This window comes from Taudactylus pleione, unplaced genomic scaffold (assembly GCF_031769625.1).
Source record: "Taudactylus pleione unplaced genomic scaffold, aTauple2 ptg000121l, whole genome shotgun sequence".
In the NCBI taxonomy this organism is placed as follows: Eukaryota; Metazoa; Chordata; class Amphibia; order Anura; family Myobatrachidae; genus Taudactylus; species Taudactylus pleione.
The window spans coordinates 797,423-822,997 of NW_028284523.1; the positions used below are offsets into that span (position 1 = coordinate 797,423).

At 43.5% G+C, this 25,575-nt stretch overlaps 1 protein-coding gene across 1 annotated transcript in view; it reads left to right on the forward strand.

Moving 5' to 3' along the window:
* The window catches only part of RIPOR3 (RIPOR family member 3), a 225,174-nt gene that overhangs the window by 113,217 nt on the left and 86,382 nt on the right, over positions 1–25,575 (forward strand). Inside the window, exons 4-8 of the mRNA XM_088472128.1 lie at positions 3,313–3,391; positions 4,630–4,653; positions 6,968–7,021; positions 14,852–15,001; positions 19,022–19,085. Coding sequence (XP_088328254.1) covers positions 3,313–3,391; positions 4,630–4,653; positions 6,968–7,021; positions 14,852–15,001; positions 19,022–19,085 — 371 coding nt within the window. The remainder of the gene's footprint in view (positions 1–3,312; positions 3,392–4,629; positions 4,654–6,967; positions 7,022–14,851; positions 15,002–19,021; positions 19,086–25,575) is intronic.

Genomic DNA, 25,575 nt, shown 5'->3' on the forward strand with positions numbered 1-25,575 from the left:
CCATCCCTGAATTAGACAAAGAAATTAGATTTGTCTGCAGTTTCTACCGAGAATGGATGGAAATAAAAACCATAATTCAAAAACATTGTCTGGTCCTACTCACAGATTGCAAAACAATTTACGAGGTGCACTAGTCCAAAGCCGCTTTATAAGAGCACCTCATAAAACTCCATCCAGAACTAGCATATACTCTTGTGGAGCATGCAATGCATGTAAAATACATATAATCAAAAAGGATACAGTGCTTGACAAGTTCGGCAACTTTCTACCAATTAAACAATTTATTAATTGTAAGGCCATAATTGTCTTATACTGTATCACATGCTCTTGCCAAGTAAAATGCCTTGGTATGACAACCCACATTTTACAATGGAGGGCTCTAAAGCACATTGGATCTATTCACAATGTGGCCATCTTTTAACAGAAGATGAAACTACTGGCAAAGCATTTTTACTACAAGCATACCAACACATATGAGGATTTGGTCTGGAATGTGTCCATCTTGGAATAAGAGAAGGTGACGTCACTAAGGACCTCCCTAACAAGGAAAGCTCCTGGATTTTTAAACTAAGAGCACTTTTGCCAGGAGGCCTGAATGATAGTATAAATTATGGAGTTTTCTTGCCTAACTAAAACACTGCAATGCCTCAATTACAGTACGCAATTTGCCCTTAGTTAGAATATATTTGTATAGAATATATAGCTTATTTTCCCTTTTTCTCCCTACACCTAAACTTTAAACATTCCGTACTCAGGGCCTGATTCAGCAAGGATCGCTCTTGCAAAGCTGCATGCAGGTGATCCTTGCAATAATGCAAGTGTATGACACTCCCTGCTGCATTTGCGATCCCAGCAGTGCGGCGGAGGCTGGGATCACCATCGCGGCCATCTGCTTACTCAGGCTGGCCGGCTTGCGAGCCTAGAAAACTGCGTATGTCCACACAGTCTTTGGACTGGCCACTCCCGGAAAACGGGGAGGACATGCCCCGTTTTTGGGAGCGCCGGCTAACCCCATCCTGCACCGCCTCTTAAATACCTCTGCCTGTCAATCAGGCAAAGGCATGCAAGGACTTGCGTACGTCTTAGCAGGACCCATTCTGCACACTCACAGAATGGGTCCTGCGCACGCACAGATTCCCGATAATCGCACTGCTGAATCAGGCCCTCAGTAACCATCTCCTCTCACATCTTATCACAATCTTCACCATATTCATTTTCACATATTTTCAGACAGACACATTTTGATTATGAATGTCGCTCACCCCTGCCAATTAACATCCACGTCACTTTTTTCTACCTCACGTTTCTAAATTTAATACTTCGGAGTCCAATTTCTAGGACCAACCCTTGCTATTATGACTGGATTTCAATTTTTATTATCAGTAAATTTAGTTATTTTTATTAGGCTCCAAAATTACCACTTAGTACTCCCTTTCCAGCCCAAACATATTATTTTACACTTCAATAATTAAAAAAATCGTGTATGTTTTATTATATAATTTGCTTTTCACTGCCCAGTTTCATGTTTTATTTAGAAGTCCACAGTAATAACTTTTAAATCACTTACTTTCACATCACACTAAGATAAATATATCAGGGCATTTAGCTACGGTATATATTACTGGAAGGATTTACTGTAAATTCACATATAATTTGCTTAGCAATTTTATTAACAAACGCTGATAGATATTAATATTTATTCATTAAGTCCCCCTCTATACATGGATGTGGGGTTAGTATTGAATAACAGAACTGAGATCCTACCTATGTCCCCACTTCACTACATGTTATACTTGTAAAGGTACATGGAGTTCCGCTATTCCCCGTGTTCCCCTCTGAATAGATGTCATCTGTTGGCAAATGTAATCCCACCGACAGGTTTATCACACCTCTTAGGGCACGCCCCTTATGGAAATACCCACAGAGTCACCAGGCGAATGACTAGAAGAGGTGTCCTCTCGGGCCTGATGTTATCGGACACAGTATTGACGTCAGTGAGCCTTCTGAATGTCCGACTGACCAGTCAATCTATTTTTCTCGATATTGGCTCTCACACGAGATTTATAGAAGATATCTGTGGAAGATCTGATGGGCTACATTATGAACAAGCCCTGAGTCGGCAAAACACACATCTTTGAGCGGTACCCGGTCTGCGGAGATGGGACTGCAAAATCATCACTTTGAACGGAGCAATACAGGCGCGCTCTCATCTGGTTTACAGGGCTGTCCCTGCAATGCAATAGTATAAGAGAGCCATTTGGCTAACTTCATATATACAGCAGAAGTGCCTCTCTCTATTTTCCTTCCTGCTCATGTGCCTTATCCTAGGGTTCTCTCATCCACCGTCCAATGCCCAAAGGCAAATAGTTGGACAGCAACAACCTTGAAATATACTGTAGGTACAGATCCCTCTCAGGGGAACTCTGCCTATGGAATCCTATGGGCTTCTTAACGCAATGGCATCTATAGATGGCGCTGCCTATTGGGAATAAGCTCCAGAATGTATCTCTTTCCAGTGCTTGAGACCGGGACACATTGCAGCTCCATAGAGTTCTACGGAACTGCAGTACTGGCAGACCACAGTGAATAGATCCAATATCCACTAAAAACCACTTTCATGTGGTGTTTGCGGCAAACCAAACTGAATTAGTATTCTCAAATGCTTATTTACCAAAGTGTTTCCAACCTGACCTACTGTGACAATTTGACGTAATATATGTCCACCACATACCTGTGATACATTATATTCTGTTACTTGTTCAATTAATTAGAGAGTTTAGATTCTGACATCTCAGAAAAATGGTGGTGATATATGTTGGAACTTGGGTCTCTGTGGGCTCTCCATTACTCGCAGTACCTCAGGGGCACACCCATAAGCTTGTATGGACGGAAAGGAAGAAGCACAGTGTAGCTGCGCATACACGGAAGGTTGGAGGTCGCGCCTTTTGTAGAAAGTCGCTCTGGGTCCTAGTGCCTGCCGGCTACTGGCAGTAAACAGAGGCAGCGTGGAGCTTTCCTACCATATGTTTACAGTTTTGAGGTTCTGTACCTGATCAGTAATATGATTCGAGCGCTTACTAAAACGTTTTCAGGTCCTCCAATCTCTAGTTACACCCTGGATAAACTTATATTGATATTTGATATTGATGTGTTTGTTAAAGTTTACTTAAAAAATTTAGGCATTCTAAAGGATTGATAGCAAGATTACAATCTGGAAAGCTGCTCATTAGCTTCAGTTATTCCCCTAGAAATTTGTGACCTGTGTTGTGGTTTGCATAAAAATAATTGGAATACTCTTGGCTAATTTTGCAGCGAGTATCTTGAAGAACATCAAACACAGCTGGATTTCCTGGCCAGCCAACAAAAAGACATAAAAAGGAACTCCAGACTGGTAAGCCGTAAGGGTTTTCAGCAACACGTTTAACTAGAACACTGCTTCAGGCACATGCTTCATGCAAGCAATAAATCGTATTTTTATCAAGGTGTAATAACTTGGAAACTAGACGTCTCTCTTTAATAAGACTAACCTTGATGACACCACAGACTGAGTAATTTCTCTTATTTTTTAGCCCCATGTCTTATTTAAAAAAAAAATATTTTCTGTCCCCACAAGGTGTCCCAACATTTAGCTCCTAATGAAATTGTGTAGCTGTGGGTGTAGTTTCATGTCTCTGTAAATGGCATTAACAGTGAGCAGCAGTAATTTGTGCTTTTTCTTCTGGCATTAAGGACAGTCTAGAAAATATGCTTTTGGATTAAAAGGTCTCAACCAAAATTAACTATTCACTCCAAAATCATTGGGACTCTATGTAGCCTTGGTCTCTAAAACTAAAATACAAATTGATAGCATATAACATATAACATTCACTGATGCACAGTATGTGCAGAACATCCCATACCATAATAGGAGTAAATATAAATGACCGAGATTATTGTATATAGTTATCTTATCTTATGTCACAGTCAGCTGTTTTTTACCGTTATCAACCATTTTTAGGCTCTCAAGGACTCCATGCAGTGACTTTTAATAGAATTACCAAGTTACAGGAAGTCTGGTGGTTAGCAAGAAAAATGTGTTTCTCATGATGACAGCCTTGTCGCAGATATATTTAGTTGTACATTTGTGAATGCTAGTTTTCATTTAGATCAACTTGCATTTTTTTAAAATGATTCCTAATTACTACAGTTTGATACAAAACCTGGAAGCCAGCATGCTAGGATTTAGGTCTCGGGGGCTGGAGAGCTGCAGTCTGCCCACCTGTGGGTTAATACTATTATGCTTACCCATCATGAATTATGTTAAATAGATTTATCCATACTTGCTGACATTTGCGATTTCGCTTTGGGATATCCAAGGGACATGTACAGGAGAGCATTAAGCCCTGAGTCATGGCATCAACCCCACTCCAACTTTACTAGGGAATTGCATAGGTTCCGGGAGGCTTCCCTGCTTTCCCAGGAGTGAGGGAGAACTCTCCAAAATTCTAGAGTGTCCCAGACATTCCGGAAGAGTAGGCAAATACGGATTTCTGCATTCCTTTAGCTTTATTGGAAAGACCCCATTAAGTTTTCGCTTGTGATGATTTGGTTCTGAATATAGTCACTGACTGACTTTTTCATGTTTTTCAGGGTTACTTCTACGATCTGGATAAAGTAAGTGTCAGCAATTAACCTAACCATATAACCCCCTTACTAGAGATCTTGTTATCAAAGACTTATTAGGCATATTGGCTACATGGTTCTTATATTCATTGTATCTGGCTGTATACTACTCAAACTTGGCATGTGCCGCCGGCTAACACCCCCTGCTCCTCTGTGATCCGGTCATCTGAAGGCTGTGCATGACTCATTTGATATCTGCAGTAAAGTGAGGCTGCTGCCGGAACTTCACAGCATCTTACCGAACAGATGACTGGGTCACTGAGGAGGTCACTGATCACCTGAACTGAGGTAAGTGTGTTTTTTTTTTTTTTTTATACTGTGATCAGCCTGTGGTCTATCAGACACACATGGTTGGTCACAATAGCCTACTCCGTGCTCTGCTCTCCCTGTCAGCAGGCAGGGAAGGCTGAACTAGAGTAGGTGAAGTACCTCCCTCCCGGTATTAAATCTGAAACATATCGCATTTCCCATTATAAGTATCGGAAATGCGATCTGCTTACTAAAAGAATGTGAAGTTAAGAGCTTGGAGTAGTTTTTTTACGAAAACTTCTCCAGAAGCCTTTTAAAACATTTAAGTGATAATAAAATGATGTGAAAAGCGTGTGAAAATGATATGCACCGACCCTCGTGTTTTGGATCTGGATCCCCCCTGGTTTGGGATCTGGATTGGTTTTGCCAAAACCTCACCCCGTGTTTTGTTTTTTCGTGTTTTGGTTTTGGATCTGGATTTTTTCTTAAATCATAAAAACCGCTAAAATAACATAAAATGGGCCTGTTTTTGTTCCTACAGTATAATTAACCTCAACAACATATATTTCCAGTCATTTCCAATCAATTTTGACCACCTCACAATATTATTTGCTTCATCTAGTTAAGGCCAAAAGGTTGCATCCAGCTAGCTGGCTGACTAAGCTAAGTGACACAGTGGGCGGCTCTAACGAGGCAGTTCAGCATCTAATTTCCAACATGGATACAGTGTGTTATACAATGTTGGTTGGATACACCAATAGTGCACTTACTGTGTCAGCAGAGCGGGGTTACTGACGGTGTCCTCAGTACATGGAATGGCGGTGCAAGGCAGTTTCCTCAGTGAAGGGTAACTGTGATGTCGGCAGTGCGGGGGTGCCGGCGGTGTTTTTAGTGCAGGTTTGCTGGCTGTGTCGGCAGTGCGGGGGTGCCAGCAGTGTCTTTAGTGCAGGTTTACTGGCTGTGTCGGCAGTGCGGGGGTTGCTGGCGTTGTCCTCAGTACATGGAATGGCAGTGCTGCGGTGCTGGCAGTGTTCTCAGTGAAGGGTACCGGCGGTGTCTGCAGAGTGGGGGTGCCAGCGGTGTCCTCAGTGCAGGTTTACTGACAGTGTCAGCAGTGCAGGGATGTTCTCAATGAAGGGTGCCGGCGGTGTCAGCAGAGCGGGGCTGCCAGCGGTGTCCTCAGTGCATGTGTGCTGACAGTGTCGGCAGTGCAGGGATGCTGGTGGTGTCCTCAGTGTGGAAGTGTCGGCAGTGTGGGGGTCGCTGACAGTGTCCTCAGTATGTGGGGCAGCAGTGCAGGGGTGTCGGCAGCGGTGGTGTCGGCAGCGGGGATGCTGCCAGTGGGGGTGCCGGCAGTGTCGGCAGCGGGGGGTACCGGCGGTGTCAGGCGGCGGGGGATGGCGGACGCCATCCTCTTTTTTCTTATGTGTGCATTTTCAATGGGCTTAACGCTGATTGGCTGAGAGCCATGAAAGACTGCTCTCTCAGCCAATCAACGTTAAGCCCGCTCAATACAAAAACCTTGCGTCCCGACAGCAGGGTCGCGAGGTTTGCCTAGGGTGAGGGATCCGGGGAAGGTAGGGAAATCCGAGCTTGGTTCCCTGGATCCCCGAAATTCTGGTGGGTTCAGTTCTCTGAGAACTGAACCTGCTCATCCCTAGTTATAACCGACAGAAATAGAAGGCAGTATCAACACAGCAGTTAGCTTCACTCAGATCGCCCCAGACCCCCGAAATTCGTGTGGGTTCGGATCTCTGAGATCCGAACCCGCTCATCTCTAGGAAAACGCCTGTTTTCACATTATTTTAGTAAAAAAAATATTGATAATTAGGCCCCATAGTACGTAAGATATGTCTCATCTCATCCTTCCAGGGGTGTATGCAAATAAGACAGCCAGATGGAACCTTAAGTGAAATATTAAAGTCTGGACATAACTATATAATACAGTATGTATCATGTGTGTGAGATTGATCTATTTTACTTTGTACTATATGATCTGTGGAATATCTCACATTTGTTTTGTTAAACCCAAAAAATTGTTTGTGTATTTTTTAAGGAAATTCGTTCTATTGAAAGACACATCAGGAAGCTGGAATTTCACATTAGTAAAGTAAGTTGTTTATTGTGGTGCTTTTTTAATTACATGTTTATCTGTTATAAGGCTTTATGTACAGTAATCTGCCCAGTTCATGGCAGAAGTATAATGTGTGATCTGGCGACAGCATCTTGTGACATCTGGGGGACAGATGTCGCCTGTACTGATGCACAAATTCTTTAAATATATATCCCATGACAAATGGATTCCTTCCATGCATTTTTAATATTTGTAGCTATGGCTTAGTACTTGAGGTTAACCAAGTTCCAGGAGCTATATACTTTAGCATTATCCAGAACTCAATGCAGATTGTTTTTAATAATATCGTACAATGTGTGTAAGGGTGGTGTAACCTGTAGTAACCAGATGGATCCTTTCATTTTCTAAGCTGCACCAGCAGAATGACAGCATGTGGTTGCTATGTGTTACCAAATATGTGTACATACAGTATGCACCAATGTGTTAGAACTAATAACAGTTAACAAATATGAAGAATAGAATTCCTGCTGTAATTTATAGTGATATCAGAGTTTACAGACAAGAGCGTGAGGTTGTAGGCTAGTGCTTTTGTGCAGTTTTCTAAAATCTCAGGTGACCCTAATATCCACAATTACTTACAGTATGCAATATTCCTTATATACGTAATATGAAGTGCAGGTTATGATAGTCTGATTTATTCCCTAGTGTTTCTCATTGTTGTCATTAAATAGCTAACACTATTATTATTTAAGTCAAACGAACATTTGTATTTATCACAGTAGTGTAATAGTTCTTCCAGGTAGAGATACAGTAATGTCTGGGGCCTGAGCTAAATATATGTATATTGAAGGTAAAGGGGGATGTCACAGACCAAGATTACCAGTGAGCATGTGACTATAGTACATATCATGAAAAAGGGGTAAACCAACCATTGTGTAATAGTTTTGGATCAAGCAGCACAGTATTTCTGTGTGTAAGTGGGTAATATGGACCCGTTTCAAGAGTCTATGGTAATGTAGCAACGACTGTGTCTTTTTACCCAGCGAAACTGCGTCTTTATGCTTATGCTGCAGCCGTCGATATTCGTATATAGGCTTCCACCAGCTGCCGCTTTGCTTAGGGTTAGACTGCGGGCTAGTCACTAGAGTAGGGGCGGGCAATAAGCGCTCCCCCCACCTGTTGTAGAACTATGCATCCCAGCATGCCCTGCAACAGTTTCGCTGTTCGGCCATGCTAAAACTGTTGCAAGGCATGCTGGGATTTGTAGTTCAACAACACTTGGAGGGCCGCTTTTTGCCCACCCCTGCACTAGAGGATAGAGTAGGGATTAGGGTTAGGGGATACTCTCCTGAAAGGACCTGAGGTCTGACGTTGAAATCAAGTCACATGACTGGCTGGGCTCGGAAGAAGCAGCTGCAGCCGTAAGGAGCTGGTAAGTCACCAATGGGCACCAGGGACGATATGTAGATATTCTAACATGTCGACATTGCATCACTATCTGCATGATGAATGTCCATATGCAGGGGGGTAGAGGGCCCAAGTGAAGGGGGCGAGGCCATGCCCCCTTGAGCTAAAGAAAAAAGAACCCACCTTTGCGCTGGGGAGAGGGGTGCTGTGAGCCCCTCGGCCCAGGGCAAAGCCAGAGGGGGGTGCGATCAGTGTGAACACTCCCCCCCACAGGCATAGGAGACTGCTGCGGCTGCTGCTCAGCAGCCGCGAGCACTCTCCCACTGCAGCGCTGGGCTGCTGTGTGGGTGGGAGGAGGAAAGCGGCGCCGGCGGACCCGGGCCCCCGTCGAGCCCCTCTAGCAAGCCCATAAATAGTACCTGCCCCCCCCCCTCTCGGCACCCCTGTCCACATGGTCAATGTCAAAATTCTAATTTCACACAAAGCTGGAGCTGCAGAAACGATAATCACGTCTGTCAACCTTTAAAAAACCGTGGTGACGGCAAGCTGTCCTATTCCTACAGATGGTCCCTGTGATTTCATTCCCCAAATTATATGCTGGAAAAACCTTATTATTTATTGCACAATTGCAGCAGCACCCTCTTATGTGATAGAGGGATAATGAAGGAAAACTGAGGTCTGGATTTGCAGAATTGCTAATTGAGAAAAATCTTTATTTTCAGTATATGATGTATGAGGTGAGCTACCTAAGAAAGAGAAATGAAACACACATATGGGACCTGATTCAGAGGCGCTCGCTATTGCAGCCGCAACTGCCTCTTTTGCCATAGAGCGACTGCGTCTTAAGATGCAGTCACTGACCGCGACTTTCCCACGACTGGCTATCCACCCCCGTTACCACCCAGAATCTCCCACCGAAATCCAAATTCGTTCTACACCTCCAGGCGGTAACCCTCAGGACGGATACGCAGTGTGACTCAGCCACTTGTGTTCAGCATCGACACTGCCTGCACCCCTGAATCAGTCACATAGTATGTATAATATACTGTAGCAGTAATACAAGTTATCACCAAACACGGAATAATTGTTGCTATCTTTAATTCTAGACCCAAACCCCAAGTATTGTTGATAAAAACCATTAGTTAGAAATATGTGACTGCTACACATATAGGAAGCTCACTCACCAAATGTCCCAGATAGAAAGAATTTGCTATTTCTAATCTATAATTATACAATGATTTTTTTTTATTCACCTTGATATCATAGGTTTTAGTAATGGTAGATCGGGTTCAACCAAGACAATCTCAGATGTCTCGCTTGGCTTGTTTAGTCCTGTATTTCATGGGTTCGTTGAGCAAGTCTTTCTATAGAGGGTAAAAATCTTCTCTATTAGCACTGTCATCAATATAATGAGGCAGTGAAATGCTTTATTAAATAAAGTGTATTGGGGAACTAGGAATGCAGATTTGTATGCCACAGATTTATTTAACATTTACCTACCGCAATTTGCAGCCTTCCCAGGCAAGACCATCTTGAGAGATTATACTGCACCATATCAGAGCATTAGTAGTTCTATCTGATCCCCAAATCATGGCTACTGTGTGTTATACCTTTTGTCTGTTCATCTCTATTTACAAACCTTAGGAATGGTGCTTAATTGTTTGCTACAGCTGAATGAGTGCATGTGATAAGCGAGGAGCCTAAATTACAGTCGTTTATAAATTCTGTTACAGGAAAACGGGTACTGTGTGACAGTGATGCATGACTGCACTTTATCTTAGTTATTTGTTGCAAACTTATCTGCAGTTTTTCCTCTATTATATTGTAACCCATAATTTAGGAGAGTCCTTGTCATCCATTTGTCTGACTGGAATTTGAAACTATTTTCAGGAAATTGATTTGTGTTACCCTGTAATTTCAAGGTCGCCAGTAAGATAAGTCTCTCTTCTGCCGGATTCCAGAATGCCAAACGTGACCATTAGAACATTGTTATAAATGACACGTCTTCAGACAGTACACAGGCCCACTGTATAGTTTCATGTTACAAAATGATGATGTTGTCCTTTCTCATACAGAGAGGTGCACTCGACCCCCTCTCCTTCACCTATGAAGCTGATTATCTCCAGAGCTTGTCTACACTCTGTATTATGAGCAGTAGATGTAAACCAGGGATTGGCCTCTGGCTGTCAGCCTGGCACCTGCTGCTTGCATTCACTCAACCAAATGGTTCATGTCACTTTTTGCTTTTGCCTTTGGTTGTGAAACCAATTTTGGACAAAGTAATTTAATACTTTGGGTTTGTTTTATATCATTTAAGACCTAGGGGCATATTCAATTTGGAGCGTCATCACAGTTTTCAGGGTCGAAAACTTATCGCACTTGTCCCCGCGTATCCCCTTATTCAATTCCAAATTGGTGAAAACGAGACCCGGCGAAACTGAAATCAGCGAAAAGTCCTGTCATTTTTGGGAAATCAGCTTGACACCCCCCAAAAGATGCTCAGACATGGGAGTTCACTATGGGTACCCCCGAATAGCTCTGCTAAAGGTATTTGGGGTCTTTAAATGGTCTCAATAGGTGCTATTTAGCGTCTTTGGGAAAGTGGTGAAGAATAGCATTTTGCTACTTTTTTTTTTTAAATAATAAGACCCATCAAATTTAGGGTGCATGAAAATGGTTACGAGCATATTTTAAAGTGGCTAATGTGAAGTTTTAAGATACGTTAAAAATCCACCTACTGCAATAAAAAAAAAACACCTGGGGCATACTTGGGGACCCCCCCTAAGTCTATTTCGCTAGTTTAGAAGTTTGTCCCCCAACTTTTTTTTTTTTTTTTTGCCCCAAAACGAAAGTACTTTTTTGGGGTGTCCTAAGGTACTTTTTAATTTTTTATTGAAACAGAATACCTTTGGGGGACTGTCCAAGGGGCGCAGGGTGGTTTTTGGAAGTCTGCACCCCAAAACCCCAATTCTGCACTTTTTCTCACCACCTATTCATAGGTGATACTTTTTCGCTGAATACAGGGATAACTCAAATCCTCAAAAATGAGGTCATCGGCGAACAAGTTTCGCCAAGAACGGCTTTTTCGTAGCCTAATTGAATACGACCCAAGTATTCTGTAGAACAAAACTTGTATTGTCGTAATGTTCTTTTATAAGATGCTCCTTCCTCCCTGTGTACCCGATCAGTGTCACACCTGTTTGTCTGCCAATCCCCTTTAGAATGTAAGCTCTTACGAGCCAGGGCCCTCTACCCTCTTGTGCTTCTACTAGGGCACCGAACACTTGGTTGCTTATGCTCTGTTGCTTATCTGGGTGTTATGGTCGCTAATGTAGCAATATATATTATATTAATCTATTAATATATATATTAACCTATTTGTTTATATACTTTGTAAGGCGCTGCGGAACACTTGTGGCTCCATATACATAAATGATGGTAATAATAATACTAATAATGAGTGTCAGGTCGTTGAGATAAATTAAATATCATTCACTGATTCTAAAAAAAAACCCCAGAAACACGTGTCCAAAATATCAATCAGTGGTAGAATAGGTGATTGGCTTTACCAAACCATAAACAGGACTGGTCCTACACATTGCCCCCTAACCTTGTGTAGCTAAATTATGAAGATAATAAACAACAGTTATGGTGGGTACACACTACACGATATGCTCCCTGAGCGATATCGTGTAGTGTTGTCCCCGGCAGGCTGTGCTCAATGTCGTTCATGACATTGAGCACAGCCGCTGAACGATATCATTAACGATATCGTTCAGCGCCGGGCTCTCTCCCCCATTCCCTGACATGCAGCAACCTGACGAGATCGTCAGGTTGGCCTGCATGTCAGCCCGATGAACGATAATGACGAACGACCCGAGGGAACGCGCATCGTCGTTATCGTTCATCTTTTTGGGGTTAAAAATGGATGATAAAGTGGACGACTGAACGATAACGATATCGTTATCGTTCAGTCGTCCACTTTATCGCCCAGTGTGTACGCACCTTAACTGTTATATTTCCAAAAACTGTTATTTTCTTCATTAGTCTTAATGACTGTCGCATCTCATTGTATGGCAGACATGCTCGTCATGTTCGCATTAATTAAATTAGGGTTTAGTCTGCAGTTGGAGCAGGTCTTATCCTATAGTGACACCCAAAGGCTCTTAATAATGAGGATCAGCACACACAGTGTTTTAATTGCAATTTAACACAACATAAGAACCTCAGTTTGATGCTTTATTTTTATGCTATTCATATTGTCACATGTTTAAAAGCAGAAAAAAACATTACTTCATGACCGTGCCACGGAAATTCATTTTTTTGGGATAATGGCTTTTATATCAGGCAAATGCAGGATTTGTAGAGGGGGATTCCGAATGCTTCATTTTAGAGTATGTGTGGCTAGCACATGAAGAAATAATTAGCATGTAACAAGCTACAGTCGGCCTCACACACAGTGCAGTGTATATAATATAGTCTATACTAGCTGAAGTACCCGCCGTTGCCCGGGTTTAAATCATCTAATTAATATGTTTTATTATGTGATGTCGTCTAAATCCATCCAGTAGAAGGCCCAACACAGGGTCCTTGGGTCAAAATTCTTCCCAGCGCACTCCTCCATGAGGTCTGACCAGGACCCCAACCACTCCATTGGGCATCCCAGACCAATTGCCACCCCACTGTGAAGTTTTCATCCAAGGCCATCCAGTGGAAGGCCCAGAACAGGCTCCCTGGTTCAAATTTCTGCCCAAGGTACACCAACGGGAGGTCCGACCGGTACCTCAACCCCCTAGTATGTCTTCTGCAATCCAGTTTTACCACTCTGTAAATTTTTGTTCAAGTGATTGTGATGTCGTCCAAATCCATGAAGGGGAAGGCCCAGGCTCAGAACAGGCTCCCTTGGACAAAGTTGTGACCGGCGCACTCCACAGTGAGGTCCAACCAGGACCCCAACCACTCTGTTAGGCATACCAGACCAATTACCTCCCCTTTGTGAAGTTTCATCCAAATCCATCAAGTGGAAGGCCCAGAATAGGCTCCCATGGTCAAAGTTCTGCCCAGCGTCACTGGGTCAAAGTACTGCCCAGCATACACCAAAGGGAGGTCCGACCGAGACCCTAAAACCGGGCCAGGATCTAACCGGACCACCTCGCATTGGTTTCATCCCAGTTGGTGCAGTGGTGTCCGAATGCATAACCGGACAGAGACAAACAAACAGACCAGTGAATTTTATATATAAGATCTACAGAACCAGCAATCACAATAAGCTGTGTGATGCAGTAGTAGGGCCAGCCATACATAGTGCAGTGTATGTAATATATCAGACATATACTGGACCAGCAATCACGATCAGCCCTTACATGTGGCAGTAGCGCCATCCTGTCTGAGCTAAAGGTGGGCACTATTCCACAAGTCCCCTACTCTGTGCAGAAGAACCTAGCACTGACCCTGGAAATATATGTACACATTGGTCTCCTTATACACTTAGTAGTGTTTGTAATACAGTCTTCATAATTAACTCTGTACAGTAGATGGTCTATATTAGTGTTTCCAAAACTCTGTCCTCAGGGACCCCTAACAGTGAATGTTTTTCAGATCTTCTAGGTGGTGCACAGGTGTATCCATTACTGGCAGACAAATTTTAAAAGATATACTAATGGTGTTAATTTATGAACATGAGATTTGTAAAACATGCACTGCTCAGGATAACCTATTTTATATACATTAAATAACATAATTGACATAAGTAAACTTCTAGTGACTGCCACTAGACATGCATAGCAGCTGTTTTCCGTCCCTTATATTGTGGGTTGTGGCTGCAGTTTAGGTAAAATCGTATTGTACAGTATACTACTGTTATCATAGTTCTGATTTGAGAAAGTTTCCGGGTAACTGGAACCCCCCACCATTATTTAATATCTCATGACTCCTATATATAATTGATAACTTTTCTTTGTATTAACTGCTAATTAAAGAAATAAGTACAAGCATCCTCTGAGGGTGACCATGGATCATCAGTGGTTAAAAACGATCAATGGTGGAGATCCGATGGGTCTCTGCTATTGATGGCAGAAAAGACAATGTTATTAATTTTTTTTTTTCCCGACACATTCCTACCTGTCGGTTAGCCATGCCCCTGCTCAGGAGAAATGCCAATCCCTATGCCCCTGCTCAGGAGAAATGCCAATCCCTATGCCCCTGCTCAGGAGAAATGCCAATCCCTATGCCCCTGCTCAGGAGAAATGCCAATCCCTATGCCCCTGCTCAGGAGAAATGCCAATCCCTAGCACCCTTATTCAATCCGTTTATAACATCATTTGCATTTTGAGCACAGGATGGAATCTTTACTGTGCTGCAGTAGGTTTACATGTCTCTGGTGTGCTGTCCTTTACAATTCAGGGATTACGATGTGAATTTAGTGATAAGTCTGTATAACAAATTATGTATGTCCTGCAGATCGAGGAGCTATATGAAACATACTGCATACAATGGCGGCTTCGGGTTGGGGCTTGTAACATGAAGCATGCTTTCTCCCTGTCTCCATCTACGAAGGCATCCAGGGAGAGTCTCATAGAGCTGTACAAGAACTTCCAGGAGTGCACAGAGGTAATACGATTATGTGCTCAGACCCAGTGTCGGACTGGGGTATGAAGGGAACCACCGGGGGAATAAAGTGGTAGGGACCCATGCGGTGGCGTCATACTGGGGGTGCGGGCCACACCTGGGTATCACCCTCGGAGGGGATGACACTAAAATGCAGGCTCCTCTGCAGTGCCTCTGGGCCCATGCTTATGGGGTGTGAGTAGCCTCTAGAGGGGGAGTGGGCAGCTACCATTAGAGAGTGTATGGTCTGGGCCCATATATATATATAAATATATATATATATAGTAAATACTGATAGTGCATGTATGATTATGTACCAGATTAATAACTACAATACATTGTAGGGAATACACCATAATCCTGGAAATGCAGTATAATATAAGATATGTACAGTCTGTAACCAGACCCCCTAGGAGAGGGGGTACGCCCTCAGGCAGTGGGTCCCATTGGGAATTTTTCCTGTATCCCTGTGGACCAGTCCGACCTCCTCAGACCCTATGAAACTCACAGAAGATGGGCGGTCATTTCAGCTTGGTTGGCTAAGCTTGCACTTGTGTGCTGTACCCTGTATGAGGCTGCAAACATTTCATCAGGTACCTGGGGGTCACAAGAATTATTAAAAGGTGTTGCCTGTATTCTGCCAGTTAGACAGCCTCATTCTGTGGCTAGAGATTGAACCTTTTGCGTCCATAAGGCCAATGAGATCTATTTGGTTTTGTGCAGCACTGAAGCTCAAACCTAATGTAAGTAGATAGATATAGTTAGCAAATTAAGTCTGTAGGTTTCAGCTACAGGTCAGCCTACTACAGTGAACTGTCCAGTTATACACAGGTAAAACAGCTTCTGTCTGAGCCGAGTCATGATGATGTCCTTAGTGTGTAAAAAAGAGTCTTTGCTGACAATGATAGTTCCCCTATAAATCATGTCCTCTTTGGGAGTATGCAAGGCATCTGCTTTACATTAGCGGAACAGGCTGAAAATGTCCATAAACATTGCAAGACATGCCAGATACACGTGTGGAGAATGAGGGAGCGAGGAGGGATGACAGATGTTATTTATCTTTTGCATCTTAGAGCTCAGTCTTGATGGGAATAAGCTGAAAGCTCCTACAGCCGGGTTATTAATAGGAATGGCTGGCTGTCCTTCACTTTATATATGATAACATCCCCCATTTATTTTGTGCTATGGATAACTTGTCTATATAAAAGTAAAGCATTTCGTCATTAAGTAATGACTTTGATGTCATCTATAAGGCTTGATTTTAAGCTGCTTTGTATAAAAGAACTATTAATATTTTTAATAAATATATAAAAAACCCAGTCGATTCTTTTAACTCAAATTGTCGCTACATGTTAGGATGAAGTGGGGTAGCATTTTGCCCATGTAAACGAGACTCTGCCTCAGTTTCCCTGTTCATTGTAGATACTTGAGAGCAAAGGTGCTCTTGGGTTTGGCCTGGTGAATATCTGCCCAGTGGCCCCTAGTCTACATACCCAGGGTCTTCACTACCACTAAAGTGATAGGATAGCGAAGAACTTGGGTACCTAGACATGGGTAGATATCTCACTTGGGGGCTGATTGGCTCCCGATAATGAAGTATCCCTCTTGCTGCAAGCTGTGGTGGCAGATAGTTGTGTAACGGAGCAATTCCCTGGTTGTGGGACAGTTGCTCTGAAAAGCAGCTGTCCCATGATTCCTATCACTGACCCTAATAGGTAATTACTAACTCTGCTGGCAGTGTAAGAGGACATGTATGAAGGCGTACACGCGTGTGCACAGAGAGGGCCACTGGAGGTGGAGGGATCCCTTTACGCACTCCGGAGTAGGCCATTTGGAACCAACATGATCTGAAGATAGAATCCGTTCACTGAGCAAATTCCGAAATCTTTCAGCCCCTAATAATGAATGGTCCCATTACCTAATAGATGTGCTATCTAGTGTAACGTGCCCATAAGGGATAATGAATAAACCTCTCAAACATTAAAATGAAGAATTAAGTGTTAAAAATAAGCTATCCACAATGGCCTTAGTAGAAATACAAATGATACATAGATAATTTTACATAGCATCTACACACTACATAGGGCTATTCAGAACTATAATCCGTTCCTCTCCCCATAGAATTTGCAATCTACATTTTTGACCACATGGATACACACGCATACTAGGGTTATTTGGTCAGACACCTGCAATGTACTTTTTATGTGGTAGGAAGTGCTTGCAAACAGTGGCAGAACATACAAACTCCACATAGATAGGGCTTTGGTCAGAATTGAACCCATGACCCTAGCGCTGTGAGGCAGTAATACTAAGCACTGTGGCGCTCATGGCTTCTGTACAAAAGATTGGCTTATTCTTCCTGGGTCCTACTGTCATATAGGGCAGCATCTAAGACTAGGGGGCTTATGTAAGCAGATACAGGCTCTGGTGAGATTCCAGCGAGCCTGCCTTTAAATGTAAGCAGCAGCAGGTTGGTGTTGCCTTTCAAATGGTTGCTGCTTTAAAAAATCGCCAGAATCTCACCAGAGCCTGCATCTCGCATGCTATTACATAACCCCCTAGATGTCTAGCAAATAGCAGCTTGCACACATCAGTATGATAAGCCTCCTGTGCTTCATAATTCCCAGACAGACCCAAGCAAGCAAAATCCATCTATCAGTGGATTTTCTCACCCTTTGACATCTTGGGCATTGAGATCAGCTTCCCTAGGGGAGTACTGGCCTTGGCAACCACCTTACAACCCTTTTTGGTTTATTTGAATGGGCTTTACTGATCTGTGCAGTTGTTCAGAGGAAACAGTACCTGGTAAATACCAAGGGTCAATAGCACATAAAAAATTAGAGGGCATGGGGCCTGATCATTTTATTTCTTCGATATTCAAGAGGTGCCGCTTCAGCACTTCCCCCTCTGCCGGGTCATGGACAACGCCATCTACACCTCCCAACAGGACATAGACTACTCACCTGGACGGCCAGGTGAGTAGTCTATATCCCAGAGGGAGGGGGGGATAGGGTAGTCCATGACCTGGCAGAGGGAGAAGGTCGGAAGGGGCACCCCGTGTGGCGGCACCTGTGCATGCCTATGTTCCTGCACCTTCCCTGGCACTTGCATGCACAGCCTGCTGAGACCTAACAGATTGAACAGTCTGCTCGTTCACACAGGTTATGCCAATCTACAAAATAAGGTGCTTCCGAATATTGGCTGAAATGGAGCCTCAGGCAGAAAGAACTTTTAATAATATTCTACTAGTCTTTTGCTAACTTTTTTTGGGCAAATATTCGCAAACAGGAATCTTTTGCGAGAGATTGCAAGAACTCTCAGATTACAAGTGGTTCTGTTGGTTCCCTGTGTTTACCCTATGCATTGCCATTTGGAGAACAGCCGATAACATGGTGTGCCACTGTATACATCACCGTGGCGCTTAACAGAGGGATCTTTGGCCCTTATTCAGCAAATCAAAATTAGGACACATTTGTAAATAGAATACAATAATACCCAGCGCTTCTCTTTTTGCCATAGCTTTTGGTTTGGAAATGCTGCATTTTTCTAATCTCTCTGGATATTTATGCAGTTATCTATCTTCTTGAAAAAGGTGTTTTGTGCATTTGTTCAAAATGTATGCAAGAAAAATTAATATTTAAGAATGTAATGCGAATCTGCTGTCAGAATATCTCTGGAACTGGCTGGTGCAGTTTATTTTGGAATTCCTGTGAAAGTCATACACACAGGTCCTTGTAGCTGGTCAGCAAATGTTCTTGTATTGGGAGTTTGTCCCAGGAATGACTCTAAAAATTGTATCTGAGGGAGACCACTTTGATCTTATGGATGAAAGCACAGATGTGGGAATACTCCCTGGTTTTACCTACAGTCTTAAGACATAAGTCTAACCGTTACTTAAGACATATTAAAAGATACCCTTTAGACAGGCAGTATATATATCTATTATTTTATTTATTATTTTGGGGGGGGGGGTTATGTATATTCCCTGTGATGTTAACGGTGTGGTTTTTTTTTCTTCTCTAGGATATGTGCATGATTGAAGGGGCACTGGAAGTACATCTGGGTGAATTCCTCCTTAAGATGAAAGGTAACTCCAGAAACTGCTGTAACATATAGAATTCACAGATCTGCCTACAACTATAAAATTGGTTTGGAGCTATCTGATTTGATTTGATGATAACATTTCATGGACCTGTGCATGTCACATAATGCATATATCCCCTATCACACACAAGAGAGAGGGTCACTAGAATTCCTAATGTTGATGAAGCCTATCCTGCCTCTCGGCACAAGCACTCTAGTGCATATGTGGCCAAATTGCTTGACATTGGACTAAAAGTTGTAGATGATTCTGTCATTACTGGGACCTTTGACTGTAGCTATAGGATCACTGCGCATACAGGTCAATAGGGAAAGACTGCTGACCACATTGACAAAACTGACCAATAATGATCCAATAGATTACATTAGTGTCTGGTTATCTCCAGAAACCATGTGCCAGTTGCCTGGTATTGGCTGCAATATTGACAGCGAGTGTGGCCAGCATAAGACATATAAGGGCACATTACAAAGCTTCTTGTGAATCATGCAATCATTAGAAATATAGAGACTATGGGCAGATGATCATGTATCAAACCTTAGCGGTGAAGTTGCCCATAGCAGGGAGAACTTGGGCTTCCTTAGCGAGTAATAATTGTGCTTGCATGTGTTTTCAGTGTGGTATTTCAGCATTGTACACTGCATATTAAACCCTGATAGACTAGCTTGAAATACATATTTCCTTTTCCTAAAGGGATATATAGTTTAAATATGGACTATTTTGTCATATTTTCAAAAGTATTGATAGCTGATTATGGGCCTAATTCAGAGCCGCTCGTAAGCGGCCGCTCGTTCGCTCCAAGCGATGTTTGCCCAACTGCGCATGTGCACGGATCGTTATACGCATGCGCGAACCAGTCAGTGCGGTCGAACTTCATGTGCTCGCAAAATAGCGAATGCCTGATAATTTGAGTGACAGAAAGAGGCAAATGTGGGTGGTAACAGGGGAAGGTGCTTGAAAACGGGGAGTGGAGATCCGATCGCAGGCGTGCTTAAAGGTCAAAACGGGCGTTTTATGGGTGTGCATAATTAAAACAGCAGCGTCATTGTGCACGTCACTGGGTTATTTTATAGCCGGAACTGCTCGCAAAATTGTGGTAGCAAAAAGCAACCACAAGAAAAGCGAGCAGCTCATACCCTGGTCAATGTACTCGATTAATCTAATAAATAGCGGACATGACGTAGGATGCGAGTGGCCAGGGGGCGTAGTTTCCCAAAAAACGACCGCAAGTTTTGTTCGCTCGTTCAGACCTAGAGGCGTGAACAGACCGCAAAGAGCGAACGGTTTATTTGAATAGCCACCCCTTTTTTTTGAACGAACGACCGCAAATAGCGACCGGCTCTGAATCAGGCCCTATATCACACTGATTATAATGCTGTAACATAGTAGGCCAGAGGTATACATAACACTAAACTCGCTCAGTTCCCTGAATTTATGGAAATATTTATTATAGCATAGTAGACATTTATGTAAATAAGTGACTCCAAAAATAGACAGAAAGTTATAAACGCCCTATTGGCAACTGACACTAGTACATTAACTTAATGCATATATAAACACTTCCAAACATGAACTTATTCTAATAATAATGACACGGAGACAGATGTGGCGTTTTAAACTGGTCGGCCTTTTTATTAATTATCAATCAATCACTTAACTATGGTGGCGACCGAAAGAAACAGCAGCCATCAGAGGTCAGTGACTACCAAATCAGATGACTAGAAAAACTTGCAGGGCCAATTGCCCACTCAGCAAGTCCATAGGTCACATGAGACTGCCCCCATACCTTCCAACACATGGTTAGACAACCAAAGGCTGCTGACCCTAGCAGGGACAATCAGCCAAAAGGTATATCAAAGGGGAGCAACCTATCAATCAGCTGCAGCTCTTTCCCACTACGCGAGGCACCGACCAGGAGCCTAGCCCGCCACCATAAACTCAAACTAAACAATCAATAACCCTAAAAAACACACTCCAAAAATGGATGAACCCCAACTGCCATAACATGGACCCCATCCAGCAATAAGAACACTACCACTGTATCAGCAAAGCCAACGCCTTTCCCATGTATAAAGGTATTGCAAACTCACACGAACCCACTGAGCCATCGAAACAGAAACTAAGTAAAGAGAGACCCCAAACTATCAGGGAGAATTACCCTTCGCAATGGTAAGTAACTAGGATCACACAAACACATTAGTAGGGCCAATTGCCCTTTTCAACAGCCAGCAGTAGGGTCTAAGCCCCCTGTACGAATACACCATCTAACACCAGCCAGATAGCTGGTGCTTCTGACCCCAAGAGGGTGAAATCAGCCTACCTGGTGTATGGACAAGCCCTCTACACTAAAATAATGCCCCCTGAACCCAAGATGGCATACATCCCAAAGACCTCCCGCAACATCCCATCTAAATGAGGGAGAAAAAATTCCCTACCCAAGGAGGGAAAGGAGGGGGGAAAAGGGGAAGGGGGGATAACTTGGCCCGAAGTAAAAACCTAAAAAAAACCTGCCAGGAGTACCACAGCCAATCAGTGTCCATGGTTCAGGGCAAAATCCCTCGAGGCCCCCACCGATAAAGGTGACAAGCACCCAAGTTAATACATTTAGAAAAATGCCAATGTAAAACAAAAAAGAAACTCAGATAGTGACTGATAGTAAACTAAAAGTGGACCTACGGTGCACCAACACCACTATCACCGTTACCGGAGGACCGTGAGAGAATAAATGTAGTCGCCCACCCTGGGAAACGAGGGGGGTCGCATAAACTTTAGGGAAAGCCCAAAAGACAGCATACGAATACAGTATTGAAAGACCCAACCAGAAACGCCAGCCCAGGACCGCGCCATCGGGCAAGACCGGGAGTCAACACAGGGAAACGAGAAACTCAATGATCACAGCCTGATCGGTTAGGCATTGAACGCAGCAACCCGCACCTATGCAACATCATCAGGCCCAACAAAACTGCAAGATCGCGACCAGGGATCCATCAATGCATCAACCATGCGCTCTCAACAGGATATCAAACTAACCAAGAGGCCTGGGTCAGTGCCACCCGTCCATCCCGGAGTTAGCACAGTGATGCAGGGAAACCCAACAACCACAACTCAGTCGTTCAGTCCTCAAGCGGTGCAACCGACACAAACCGCTTCACAAATCGGGGCGGAAGGCCTCAGAGAAGGTGGGAAACAGACGATTGCTAACACTACAGTACAATAATACTAAATCGATATAGGCCCTCACCCTGCTGGCAGCAAAAAAGCAGCTAGAAACATGACCTAAGCTGACTGTGTAACCAATCTCTGCAACTAAACCTTGGTAAAACCTGACCCGACCACCCGCCAGTTAAAGACGAGCACGCTGAAGCTGCGCAAACTGCTCCTGCGGCAACTGCAAATGCATCAGTGAAAAAGAAAATGGATCAAAGTAATATCCACTAGTAGACTACACCACAATGTGAAACGAGTGGCTTGCCATGGTAAACAGCACACTCCCGTTGTCTGCACCCCATCACCAGGAAGTGATGGATCGCAATCTAACAGCATATAACGTCACTCCAGTGGCCCTCACTGCATCTGGCAACAACAATAGTCAAACTCCAGGCATGGTAGGACACCAAATATAAAGGCATATGGCAAATAAAAAGTGTCTGCCGTTAAATAGGAATTTGATGACCTGAGTGAAAAGTAGCATCCCCACTAGAAGTGTGTCTATGTCAGTGCAACCGACTATACATAGTGAGCTAACACCCCATCCGGAAAATTTGCATAGCGATCACCTGAGGACCTCCGACATGGGCCCCAAAAGAGACGGAGAAGACAACTGGATAGCTGGAACACCAAACAGGATACCACGATCCACATCTGAAAAAGAGGAACGGAAGAGAGACTCCAGGAGAGGGAGTAGTGACAGAAGAGAAAAAGCAGTAGAGGGAAACACATATAGCTAAAAATCCTGCGGACATATGCGCACACCACCCGCCAACCTACCACTGCCCACAGAAAAGGAGACAGGGCGCCCACAATGGAAGTAAGCAGGCTGTCAACTGATCCCAAATGCAGTAGCCGTGTGGAGCCATGGCCAACAGTGCAGCCACCGCATACAGTAACAACTGCACCTGACCCGCTTTCTAACAGAAACAAAGGACACCTGTGTCCTGCCTGCCCCTCACCCCTGGAGAACCACTGTCACCAAAAACTGCCACCAGCGCCAGTGGTGTCACAAGGGGGATGCGGGCCACGCCCCCTTTTTGGTGGCACCCGCACTGGCTGTCACCGCAGGGAGGGACGCCACTGTCCATTGCAGAGACTCCAGCAGAACGGGAAGATCCCCAATCCCGCCGGCCTGCGCTGCCAGAGGGCACCGGGGACAGCAATGCCTCCAGGGGACCTGTGTGTAATGGAATTTCCGACCGCAATAAAGGCCGCAAGGCCAACCAGTCGCCAGGGGAGAGGAGGGAATACACATAAGCCTCAAAACGAGGAGGGGGCCCTTGCAAGTTGGTAAATAGAGACCCATCCCAGGTATCAAAATACCCTCAATGATGCCTAATTCTCATGTCATAGAAAAACACCCTTAGACAATGATCGTGGGCAGACACACTATACATTACACTATAGATTTATATAGACAACGTGAGGCATAGGAAAAAGGTGCAAGCAGCTAGAAACCCTCAATGTAGCATTATACATAGAGAACCAGAGGGTGGCAGTGAATGGAGGAAAGGAGTATAGAGGACAGGCGTAGATACATATAGCTGGTTAATGCAGATAGCCAATTATTTATTTATTTACTAACAGTTATTTAAAATAGCACACACGTATGGTTAGACAGATTACAGGGAAACAATGACATAATGAAGGTACGAAATACACAATGACCCTAATTCCAGCATCATTGCCATGCAGACGGGTGACACGCATATGACTATGGGCCACAGGGCAGGTGTGACCAGCGGAAGGGGACAATGCAAAGTGACAAATTCAGAGTCAGTAAAAATTCTAGAAAGACCTCTGACCATAGATTATAACACCGCAATGCATATTAATTCATCTATCCCCTCTAATCACATCCCAGAACAAGAAATGACAAAGGCCGTACGATGATAACGATATAATAGGACAGCTGTAAATTAAAAGAATGGGAACTGACGGCAGCAGCTTTAGGCTAATATATCAGTAAATAAAAGCTAGCTCAGGAACAGAAAATTAACAAATGGCAAGACCCCCATTTGGAAACGGATAACATGGTACGCAGATGGTATCACAAATACAAACTACACACTGCTAGGGACAGGATGGGAATAAAGCCCATGACCACCGTGGCGCGAGCCATAGAGCTAGCCAGACCAATGCGGTGCTAGGCAGTAAAGCTGATTGGTGCTGCAGTATGAAATGCTGAGCAAATGTGCTTAGGAGTTTAACTAAAACCTCACCGAGAAGGCAAAAAACCTGTATAAGCAAAATAGTACAGCATGTACCAATGAAGCGCTGGGCATCCACCTATCCTCCGTATACATACGCCCATAGTGAGACCACAAGCCAAAGAGCACACAGACAAAACACACTGCACCGATGCATAAGAAAAACCATACAGTATGACAAACACAGAATACTATGCGAGCATCGATGCAAATGAAACCACACCCAAGCTATAAAATCACATCCCAAGCGATCACACAAATCCATGACACATATACATAAAGCATAAAAACATGACAACCAGCGACAGGCAGTGCCATAGCCATGTGCTAAGCCCACGGCAGATGCAGACTAAGCCCTGCACTGAAGCATGAAAATAATACCTATATACACAAACTGTACAGACATATGAAACAGCACAACTATACACACACCATAAACAGGTACATACACAAATCATCAAACCACGTAAGAATAATGCACATAAACAAATATACAGCAAATTGTACAAATGCCTGATACACACATACTACCAGGGTAATCTATAATAACAAGTAGAATGGGTGAGGCCAGGCAACCAGATTCCCAAGCCAAGGGTGGCTGACTATGGACACTGCATGTTCGATCTCGGGAGGGGCCCCCCATCCCCGGCTGTACAGCCAACTTGTGAGTGGCCAAATTTACTGATCTATATATATGTGTGTGTGTATGTGTGTGTGTGTATATATATGTGTGTATATATATATATATATATATATATGCGCACACAGCACACAATAAATAACAAAGGCGCCTCCTAGTGCTATAGAATGCAAATGTCACCAATGTGACATGCAAGATAGGGGTAGTGCGATGAGATATAGCTCCGGACGAAACGCATTGGGTGTATCTGCTAATCTAATCTGAAGCTGTTATTTTCTCTAATTATTGTACGAGCAATTATATACGTAATTGTGTTGTCATTTTTAAAAACCATTTTGCACTATGTATGTTTTGGAGTCCTATTAAACCCATGAAAAAAAACCATACTGTAGATGACTTCTTGTGGACCTATATGAAA